Genomic DNA, 12154 nt, shown 5'->3' with positions numbered 1-12154 from the left:
TAGAAAATACCTTACAGACTATTGATATTTTCCTGAATTTAATATAAGAAAAGATATTGTTTTCCATAGAATGCAACGAAATGGCATGATAAACTGTACAAGTTAATAATCTATTTTTCGAAGTTATAAATAAATATAATTGCTTTTGTTTGTACTGTTTAGGAACGAAATAGTTCTAATGTAATTTTCATAAGTAATAATGACGGCTGATAAAAGCCTTAAGTTTATTATTTGGGATTTCAGGTTTTTAAGTAAAACAAGGATGTTTATTGATAATTCAGGTTACAATTTAGTACAAATGTTTCTAGTATAGGATTTTTATTTAGGAGTCATCAGTGGATAACAGATAATAATCATGATCTCTTTGTTAATTTTCATGACTTCATGATTTAAAATGAAGTGTTCTTAAATGATTTTAACTCCTGAATATCCGTCATTTCCAATGAAACTTTCCTATATCGCTTACATAGCGCACAGAACACACTATGATATATTAAAACACTATTCAAAGCGATTTTATTTTCGCTTCGGCATAACATATTCATTCAAAAAAATTTCCAACTCCTTAAATACAACCACTGAACAATTTTAAAAACTGAATTTATGTCATCAGAATTTATCAATTTTTTGTATTACAAGATACTGATGATTACTTGAAATAAAAGATTCAGAAAATATTACAAATTGCGTGTAAACCGGTTATCATTTATTGTATTCCTAATAATCCAAGACTGTGTTAAGCTATTGCTGTGAAATATAAAATTGTAAAATTGTAAGAAATTAATAATTTACTAACTTTATTACAGCTCACATAGGTATTGTGAAGAAGGCTGTATAAGTATTATAATATTTTAGCTTCAGTAATCTGTTACTAGAGGTTTCAAAAGTTAATTATGAATGCCAGACTTTACCAATATAGTAAAAGAGAAGAATGAAACGCGCAGCAAAGAAATTTCCCAAATGCAAACGAAACAATCCCATACGCTTCCGCCTGCTTCGGGCAAATCAACTCTGAAGGCTCTGAATAGAGGAGCATCATCAACGAACAGAAAACAACGCTCCAAGCCATAGAACTTCCGAACAGATTATCATGTAGTAAGGTAGGAAAACTAGTGAACCTTTGAGATGGGGAATTATTCCCCCCCCCTCACCTTTACGTTGCCAGGTAACATTCTTCTTCAGACCTATATCTGGGGACATTGATGACCGAGTGCCCGTATGAAGAGTTGAATCCACTTCTTGCCTATGGGCTCGGTATAAATGGCATTCCCCAAACTTTGACCGCTGTTATACACTTGACGCGAGCGAGCATCAGTTGTTGAGATTCGATTTTATCTGTTTGTTTTTGTGTTTCCACCTGTTGTTCAAGGATAGTATTGGATTTGGAAATACATTTAATCACAAGTAAGTATTTTCTTTTTCTCAATTAAAAAAACCTATATATATAATTAATTTAGCTCTAAGTGTAATAAAATATTTTCGGAGTTATATTTGTTCTAAACTGAAATAAATTCAAATAAGCTTTTTGAAAACTTTCTTCTTATCGACTGGGACATTTCATAAATATTCTTGATATCTCATGTCTTACGAAGAGGTTAAGCTGAAAATCTTTTCGATGGAGAAAGTAATTTAAAACGGAAATAAACAAAATTTCAGCATGTTTTCGCTTTGTTTTTAAACAGACATGCGTAATTATTGATGCTGATAATAAATCAAACTGTCTGTTTTGAAAGCCGGCTTAAGGTGTTTAAGAAACAAGCTGATTTCCTAATTTTTAAATAGATAAATATTGATATCTGAAAAAAAAATGTAAATGATAAATATCTCTGAAATTATTTTTTCAAGGGAAACAATTAATGTCTAAAGCAAAGATTTTTTAAAAGTAGAGTACGACAAACAGAGCGACCTCATTAGGCTCTAAAAGAGTTATTTTGGAAAATGTTAAACATAGCTGGTAATTAGAAAAAACAGCATTTTTTCCGAGAAAATTCAAGAGGTTTGTTTTACTTTATGATTTTTTGATTTCTTCTTTGTTCAGATTAATAAAGACAAAGCAAACAGAAAAATAATTTTCACCGTTCAGTACAATTTTAAATTATTGCAAGGATTCGGTTTTAAAAACATTTTTAAGTTACTTTCTCGAAGTTATTTTCTCTCTGGATCTGTAGTGTTCATAAGAAGTTTCTCTAGAAAAACCAAATACTCTTTTCGTCTTTATATTTTCTGTAAAGAAATCAGTTTGGTGAGACGAAACCTACAGGATACACCATTCTTTTATCTATACTTTTGCTTAAGTTAATGGAGTCAACGATGCAGAAATTAAAGGATGTAAATTTTTTCAGTGAAGCATTTTGTTGAGAGGAAAAGATGTTTTCAGTGATAAATCAGAAAGAACAGAACTACGTGCTGTCATAACAGCAATGAAAGAAAAAAAATGAAATATTAATATATTATCGTTATCTGTGTCGAAATGCTCTTATAATCTTTAACAAGGCAGTCACCAACTTTTTAAAGAACTGCTTAAGTAAACAATATGACAATATTTTATATAATAAGCTATCAAAAAATACGTAATACAAAAGCATTTAGTCATTTATTGGGAGATCATGACATATATGTGAGTGTTCGCGTTTTAAGCTCATTGGAGATCAGCTATTTCCAGAAAGAAAATCTATCAAACAGCTGAGCTGAATAACTCTTAATAAGGTCGAATTCAATTCGATCACTGCTATTAGTTAAATGGAGAAAAGTATTTGTAGCATTCTGTGCTCTGGAATTTATATAATCTTTTGTTTCCATTGTCTGGAGCACTTTGGTCCTTTTCTGCCTTAATCTCTTCTTAAGGCATAATCATATTAAAGCTTGTTGTTTAAATCGAAATGCGTTTATAAATTGTGCGGCAAAACAATGAAAGTATATGTATTAAGTTTCCATAAGTATTTTTGATAATCCAAGTTGGGAATAGTTCCAGATGAAGGATTAGTCTTAAGACGACTTATCTTTAAATTTTTTATGTACGTTTATATATAAGTAAACATTTTATTTCCGAGCAGAGTTTAATTAATATGAAGAATGTCTAAAATATCGTAAAAATAATGCACTTGCTCAAATTGTTTTATTTTATATACTTGCTGTTTTAATAGAGCTGTATTTGTGTGAATTGTGGCTCATAGCAAAAATTATATTTTAAGAAAAAGAGAAAGAAATAAGCTGATATGGAATTTACTGAGTTCCATACTATGGTTAATTTGATTTCTTTTCACAAAATTAATTAATTGATTTAAAATTTCAAATACTAAAAAAGCTTTTCATCAAAGAACATTATAGAAATCAGAATACTTAAGAGACAAAATTTAATTTTTCTTGAGGACCTATATCAAAATCTGTTGGATAAAATGACATAGATCTAAAGGTACTAATATTACACAAAAGCATAAAGTATGTATTTACGTAATAAAAAGTGGAGCTTCTATCTGTTTTAAAAAGTATACTTTTAAATTATTTATTTTAAAATGTATTGCAAATAAGTGCTAATTTTGAAATATTTAGCCCTGCTTAGTTGAAACCATATTTCCAGTGTTATAAATTATGGTTATCATCATTATTTGCAAGAAAAAGAAAATAGGTACTTAAATAATTCAGCTGCTCAATATACAAAATATATTAACATACGAAAGATAAATTACAGTTTCACTCAAAGAGCTGAATAGGATTATTACTATTATAGGATTATCAAAGCTCGCAAACGCATTCTGTCTAAGATGAGGGATGCCTTCTTAAAGGACTCAGTGAGCCCGTTCAAAGTCAGGGAATAAAACCTGAAACAAACTAATGTTGTTCTGAGGCTCTATTTACATAGTCACCAGCCAGGTGCCGGAAGAACTCTACTACTTTTATCATTTCATGACATAGATGACTGTAAACAGGCATTTTAAATCGACTACCATCAGATATTATTCACCTCTCTGATTATGTGATTGCAATTCCCAATATAATTTATTTAAAATTAAATTTTAAAGCAGTACATATGTTTCGGACAAAGACGGGTAAGAGAAGTTTATTATATTTTTGATACAGAAAACACTAAAATGTTCTTTATATATTTTACTTATGTCTTCCTCACTTTCGAAGACTTGCAGCGATAAGTAATTGTATCAAGAATCTGAGCGGTATTAATCTGAAAGACTTTCCAGTGCTCGAATATTCAGTTATTTTGGCCACTGCCTTAAAGAATTTACCTACTTAAACACTCAGCCTTATTTTAAGTAATTCTATACCAATAGTTACGGAAATTTACTGTATTTTTTCCAGCTTTCATATGTTCTTATTCAGGCAAGTGCTCTTTGCGCATCTAATGAATAAAGATAACTCGAGGATAAAGGTATTTCTATAAAAATATGTAAAAATTGAAACTTTCAGTTAAAGTTTTTACTTGAAATAAACTATCGCAAATGTTAATGATTTTCAGTAGGTGTAAGAGTTCAGACTCCCATTGTTTCATAAGAATTGTCCCATACTTCTTTATTTATTATTCTAATAGCATTTTCATTTGCGAGTTATTTTGAATGTATTGTTAGGTAGGCTATTAAATCTAATATGCTAGTTACCTAATACAGATTTCTCTACCACAACAGGATAAAAATCGAGATGAAACTGGTGCACTGTCACGTTTTACTGTTGCTTGTTTTGGCCATAATATGGTTGAGTCTGCCTCTCACATCAGCAAAATCTGAAACCATATCCAAAAATGATGACAAGAACAGTTTAGAAGGAAGGAGATTTCTGAACTTAGGATCATTTCGACCCTTTATGAGAGTCCTTGGAATGATGGGTATACCTCTACTACCTCTTTTACTTTTGCGACAACTGATTGGTGCAGGAGCTGGAGCTAATCAACAAGGTCTTGGTGGAGGTGCAGGCATGGGAAGTATGGGCGCATTAGGTATACTAGGACCTTTCGGAGCTGGCGCTGGCCTAGGAGGCTTAAGACCCGTCGGTGGAGCTGGAGGAGGACTAAGGCCCTTGGGCTTACGTCCTCTTGGAGGTGGAGGTTTGCGCCCACTTGGAGGACTTATTGGCAATGCTGCTAACGCTGGACAAGGAGGAGCTGCAGCCCTTTTCTTAAAAAAGCGATCTACAGAACAAGAGAAAACAAACCGCTTTTCAACTTTTCTTGGTGCTTTGGCAAAGCTGGAAAAAGTGGTTGACCAATATGACCTAAGTGTTCCCGACTGCCAGCGGCTTATAGTTTGTGAAGTTCATCGCAAGAGTATAAATCCGAGTTTTGGATCTTTCACGGAGAAGATGATACAGGCATTTGGGTAAAGTATGAAATCTAATAATTTCTTTGCTAAAGCATTTAGGAGCAAAAATCAGGAAACCTCAAAAACAGTTCAGCTACAGTTTCGAAATTCCTCCGTAATAAAAAGGAAAATTTTATGCAGGTATTCCATAAAAAATTTAAGACTAAATTTGCAAAAAAACTAAAAGCAAATGTTTTTATGACTAATCGCAGTTAAACTAATCGCATAACCATTTATTTCTCTAGATTTCTATACTATTGCACCAGACTGCAGAAAAGTACGATTTACTCCTATGCGACATTCATATTAATAAATTTTGTAATCAAAAATTGCTTTTAATTAGCTGGTGGTAATTAAAACATTTTATAACAGTGGTTTCAATTATTTTGACCAGATTCTAGTTTTTTTACATTTTTTAAATAAAAAAATATAAAAAAGGATCAAGCAATTGCTTTTACCAATTTATATTAAACCAATTTTAAAGCAGCAATAATAATAGAACGATGAGCCCTTTAAATTTTGTAATTTTTAAATTTCTAATACAAATCCAAACTATGATTATATTCTATGATAAATGTTTCTATTATTATTGGATAAATATTCTATGATTATTAAATTACTAAAATGAAAAGTTGTTTTTTAATATTCTTACTACTAATAACCATGGTATAAATTGCAAGCAAATGTCCTTTAAAGAATAAAATTTTAGCTAGTTATGCTTTTGCTTTTATGTGACCAAGGTTTCCATGATTAAATGTTTTTTTTATATTACTCTATGTTTATGTATTGTATATTATGTTATTACTTCTAACACGTGTTTCATACTTTAATTTTGTTGCTTGGCTTGTTAAAAATATTGAAATCTTTCATTACATTCTCTCCTTAGAAGATAGGTTAAGAATTTATAATAGTATATATCTGTAAATAATTTTATCAATGTTTTAGCTAAATTTAAAAACTAAACGAAATTTCTAGAATTAATAATATTTTATTATCCTTTTCAAAATACCATTGCAGTGTTAATAGAATTATTAAGGAAAATCGTGAAATTTAGCATATATTAAAACACAACAGCAGTCAAGTTTATTTTCTCTTTTACATTTTTATTAATCAGATTATTCATATTTAGTCTTTTAAAGCTTTTGAATAATTAAATGATGCTATGTGCAAATTACATCAGTGTGCATACAGAGTGCTGAAATGATGACTGTAAGCTTTATTTCTTTAAAAATTGACTCTAGGACTGTGTATCGAAACACAAACTATCTCAAAAAAAGGAGCATAGAATCTTAAGAAAAGATTTGCCACAATGGGATTGGAAAGATATGTAAATGTAAAATCTTATTTTTTACATTATCCCCGTATAGCAATAACTGAATTCAGTAAAATATTCAGTATGCTTAAGTAAGTTAAGTGCAAAAATTCCTTATCTTTATACATCTAAAGATGTGAAAAATCTTCATCCGGAAATATCTGAAAATGAATTTACTGGCTTCAATAATTTTCCACTTTCTATAACGATCTGCAGTTTTTCAGTAAGGTTAAGGGTAATTAAAAAAGGAGGTGCTTGATTTGTGCTAGAAAAGGGCATTTAAAAAAACGAAGTTGTTGGTCAGTGTGCCCGTACAAGGTAAATCTGTACTCCTTGTTAGTTTTATAGATGACTTCGTGAAAATAATAATTATGTACAACTATTCTAAACTTACAAGTATAGAACTTATCGTATCGTCGTAAGTAAAACTTAAGCGGAAAACTCTAGGACACTACTCACCATTCAGTTAAGGATTACAGAAAGCTACTTTTCGCCTTCAGCCGAAGACTTTATCTTCATGCAAAAAGGAGGCCATGGTTTTGTGACTTAAACCTGCACAATTGTAGCTGTTATTAGAACATTTATGACTATTTGATTAAATTAAGAATCCGTAGGGGTAATTAGTTGAATATATTTGCTCCTTGAAGAAGGGCAGACTTGTTTTAGTCTTTGTTAAAAGATGTAGAGTTTTTCTGTGAAAACCGTGGTTAAGCTAAGTTCGAAATTTGCTTAAATTACAAAAAGGTTTTTTTATACATTATAAGGTATTTCTCCCATTTCCCTAGCGTGCCTTCGTGATGTAACGGTAGCACGCTGGGCCGGTATTCCAGAGGTCCGTGGTTCGATTCCCGGCGAAGACGGTTGTATATTTTTTATCTTTTCTGCTTCCAATTAACCTAATGACTGTTTTCTTCTATTATGGTACTGCTGTTTTTTATTATGAGCTAGAAATGTATTTTATTAAGTATAATTGAATCTTTTTAATGTTTATTGTACTTAAGCAAGTTACATAATATTAAATAATCAGAACATTGTAACTTGCTTGAGTAAAAAGCAATTAGTTTGTATATCATTATTTTTTTTCATTTCTGCTTTCATTGTCACTTAAATAAACAAAACGTTCTACGGCTCTGCTTTCCTTGAATTATACTTGCACGATGATGGATAGCTAAAATACTCAATTTTTTTAAAGATGCATTACAATAAGTGACATGCATTTTAATGATGGGTAAATTTCGATCGACTTGACAGTTTTCTTTTTACTTCTTAATCTTGTCGACTGCTCTCATTAAAGCAGCTGTGACTTTCAAATTATTAAAGTCCTTCCCTGTTTAGGTGGATAGAAATATAGATTCGCTGAAATCAAAACTATTTTCATCTCTTTCTCATACGATTTTTAAAACTCAAATTGAGATAATGTTTACTGCATTTGAAATCAATTTGATTTAATTTTTATATTGATATTTAATTATTATGCTGATTTCAATGAAATGTTTCAGAGCCACATAGTATAGAACTACAGACATCCGTCTCAAGTATTTCTTCTTGCATAACAGTCAGCATACTAATCCGATAAGTCAAGAGTCCTGAATTCGACCACGAACAAGGACACAACTTTTCAAGGATTCCTAGCTGCCAACTCCTCTTCTCTTACAGCGTTAAATCAAATTTCTTTCAGTTCAGCGAAAACTGCCTAAATTTGGTTCTAAAAAAATCAGTGTAGATGCTGCCATACCTGTCGTTACAAAGTTGTACGAAGTCAATGTTCCTGAATTTGTCACAGTTGCATTCAGTTAAGTTATCAAAGTCGTATCTCTTATAATGTCAACAAGAGTAGGCTCTGAATATCAGAAAAATTTCATAAAATTATTAATTCGAATCACTGTAATAAACATACTTCTGTACTATCTTCTCACCATAGCACGTAAGCAGCTTAAAAACCGTTTAAGTTTTTTATTTTTATAAGGAAACTTTTCTTAGATTTCGGCAAGCTATAATGATACCAAAATAAAATCTAAAGCTCTATCCTTAGTAGAACCTTATTTTCTGTTTTGTTTACATTTATAATTTAGAGGCGTAAAACAGTCTTCGAAAGTTTCGATTTCTTCAAATCAAATGAAAAATTAAATATCGATTCTAATACATTTTTACATATACGTGAATTATTTATTAAGAAACTAGAAAAAATTCAGTAAATATTTCTGAAAAATGCTGAAACATGTATCAACTAATTAAACAACATTATATCAACTAATTATGAAACATATTGTATTAACTAATCGGCAAATTTAGCTATGCCGAAACGTTTTGAGAATTGTATTATACATTATGAGGCAATTTAAGTACATAATACAAGTACACTTCTTTTTTAAAAAATATTGCAAGCTTGACAGGGAGAGTCAAAATTGCTTCTTTTTTTAAAGAATTAAACCTCTCCATTAACATGATCTCTTTTCCATGCAATTTTTTTATTAAAAAAAACTAAACAGCTCATTATGAATTATTTTAGGTGCAACTTTTACTGTAAAATGTTTCAGATGAATGTAGCTGTGATGATAAACGCCCTCATCGAGAGAAGGAAAATTGCAAACTCAAAATATCAAGTGCTGAGGAAAGTAACTTTATTACTGATAGTAAACATAAAAGGCTATACTTACATAAAAGGCTATTTTGTATTATTTTACGTATATTAGCCGTTTACATACGCTATCTCTAGCATTTTATTCCTTGCATATTTTGTGAACATAAACGGCCGAGTGGGTAGAACATTTCGATTCTCACCTTCGCTAACAATTAGTGGGGGACCACACTATAAAGCTTCAGTAAGTAATTAGTAATAAAAATGAATTATCCAAGGAAGGAAACGTTTCGACATAATTTTAAATGATTTCTTTCATAAAATTGTTAAGTGCATAATATTTTTAAATTTTCATTCTTCCTTTTGCTTTGCTCACAGGGTAGAAGCCCGGCTGGAAAGATCAAAGTTTGCATCGAATACTAAATCTGTCCTGAAAGATTTCTTAAAAGCTGCTCGCAATGGTTTGCAACAAAGGGATTGCTCGGCAATATATTACAAGTGTCCTATAGCTGTAAAAGAAATCAAGGAAGAAATAGAAGAAAAAAAAGAAAAAAATGAGAAAAATGAGAAAAAGCAGAATTAAATTAACTGAAAAGAAAGAACTATCGACCGCTTATGCAATCAGCAATGAAATAAGTCCAGCTTTGTATATAAAGTACAAAAACGATATAATTGCACATTTTCTAGATTTAGCACTTTCCTGAACTATGTATTATAAGGCTTTATCTCAAAGGATTCAGCATTCGCCAAAGTATCCACAACAATGCTTTTACGCAGTATTTACTATTCAAACTGCCATAAAAGTATTTATGTAAAGCTTATTTATATTTTATATAAGGTATTATAGGTATAAGGGTTATCATTCACTATCATCGTGAGAACTGTTGAAAGCTATGTATATTCTGTTCATATGTTTGAAAAATCAGTGAAAGCTTATACACTGATTACTAGTGAATTGACGGTTATTTATGACATTTTGTACTATAGTTATTTATTTTTGAATATTTTATATTTTGTTTTGTTGCATTTCCTGCATCGTGAACAGAATTCGTTGCTTTCGCTGGTACGTTAGCTTGGCTGGTATTACATAAAATTTCTATTTTCATTCAAAATACAGATTCAGAGGACATTATCTAAGTTCCAGGCATATGATGAATTTTTCAACAGCTATATTAGAATTAAGTATGTAGCTAGCTGAAAATTATGCTGTAAATATTTCTATTGACTTCTGATTAACTATTTGTTGTGCAATCAAACTCTCGCTATTTTTAACATGTGCTAGTTTTATACAAGCCATTATTCTATATGGGACAGTGCAAATTACTTGTTTGTTCATTTTTTTTATATTTCAAGTGTTATGTACGGTTGTTATTTTTTGCTGCGTTAATTAATTCATGTTTAATTTATTTTTCTTTTTCATTAGGAACACTTTAAAAATATTTTTTTCTGTTTTCTTCTATTATGGTACTGCTGTTTTTTATTATGAGCTAGAAATGTATTTTATTAAGTATAATTGAATCTTTTTAATGTTTATTGTACTTAAGCAAGTTACATAATATTAAATAATCAGAACATTGTAACTTGCTTGAGTAAAAAGCGATTAGTTTGTATATCATTATTTTTTTTCATTTCTGCTTTCATTGTCACTTAAATAAACAAAACGTTCTACGGCTCTGCTTTCCTTGAATTATACTTGCACAATGATGGATAGCTAAAATACTCAATTTTTTTAAAGATGCATTACAATAAGTGACATGCATTTTAATGATGGGTAAATTTCGATCGACTTGACAGTTTTCTTTTTACTTCTTAATCTTGTCGACTGCTCTCATCAAAGCAGCTGTGACTTTCAAATTATTAAAGTCCTTCGCTGTTTAGGTGGATAGAAATATAGATTCGCTGAAATCAAAACTATTTTCATCTCTTTCTCATACAATTTTTAAAACTCAAATTGAGATAATGTTTACTACATTTGAAATCAATTTGATTTTATTTTTATATTGATATTTAATTATTATGCTGATTTCAACGAAATGTTTCAGAGCCACATAGCATAGAACTACAGACATCCGTCTCAAGTATTTCTTCTTGCATAACAGTCAGCATACTAATCCGATAAGTCAAAAGTCCTGAATTCGACCACGAACAAGGACACAGCTTTTCAAGGATTCCTAGCTGCCAACTCCTCTTCTCTTACAGCGTTAAATCAAATTTCTTTCAGTTCAGCGAAAACTGCCTAAATTTGGTTCTAAAAAAATTAGTGTAGATGCTGCCATACCTGTCGTTACAAAGTTGTACGAAGTCAATGTTCCTGAATTTGTCACAGTTGCATTCAGTTAAGTTATCAAAGTCGTATCTCTTATAATGTCAACAAGAGTAGGCTCTGAATATCAGAAAAATTTCATAAAATTATTAATTCGAATCACTGTAATAAACATACTTCTGTACTATCTTCTCACCATAGCACGTAAGCAGCTTAAAAACCGTTTAAGTTTTTATTTTTATAAGGAAACTTTTCTTAGATTTCGGCAAACTATAATGATACCAAAATAAAATCTAAAGCTCTATCCTTAGTAGAACCTTATTTTCTGTTTTGTTTACATTTATAATTTAGATGCGTAAAACAGTCTTCGAAAGTTTCTATTTCTTCAAATTAAATGAAAAATTAAATATCGATTCTAATACATTTTTATATATACGTGAATTATTTATTAAGAAACTAGAAAAAATTCAGTAAATATTTCTGGAAAATGCTGAAACATGTAAATCGGTCATTCAGATGCTCACAAGGTATTTCACATGCGTTGTTTAGCTAAGCAAAAACTAAACTTTTAACGCAAAAGTTGCGTGCTTAAAACTTTCTTTTTTCTTAGCACTATAATTGACATTAAGAAATCAGAAACCTGGAAAAGCTATAAGTACGAGAAGGTAAATGACAATTTTTACACTGATGTTATACTA

The 12154-nt window shown here is 30.3% G+C and overlaps 1 protein-coding gene across 1 annotated transcript; it reads left to right on the top strand.

Moving 5' to 3' along the window:
* The first annotated feature begins 1227 nt into the window (after positions 1–1227).
* Positions 1228–10865, top strand: LOC118182742 (uncharacterized). The gene is made up of 3 exons (XM_035352128.2): positions 1228–1404; positions 4635–5321; positions 9572–10865. Exons 2-3 carry the CDS (start codon positions 4648–4650, stop codon positions 9774–9776), a joined length of 879 nt encoding a protein of 292 aa, XP_035208019.1. The 5' UTR covers positions 1228–1404; positions 4635–4647; the 3' UTR covers positions 9777–10865.
* Positions 10866–12154: the final 1289 nt, after the last annotated feature.

Source organism: Stegodyphus dumicola, chromosome X1, assembly GCF_044657685.1.
Source record: "Stegodyphus dumicola isolate Sdum_Otavi_A_Nest chromosome X1, ASM4465768v1".
NCBI classification, from domain to species: domain Eukaryota; kingdom Metazoa; phylum Arthropoda; class Arachnida; order Araneae; family Eresidae; genus Stegodyphus; species Stegodyphus dumicola.
This window is presented reverse-complemented; position numbering and strand designations above follow the sequence as displayed.

Excerpts from the sequence above, each read along its gene's own strand:
- LOC118182742 (XM_035352128.2), top strand. The coding sequence starts at position 4,648 with ATGAAACTGGTGCACTGTCACGTTTTACTGTTGCTTGTTTTGGCCATA. Across the intron at positions 5,322-9,571 it reads AAGATGATACAGGCATTTGG|GGTAGAAGCCCGGCTGGAAA; the intron begins GTAAAGTATGAA and ends CTTTGCTCACAG.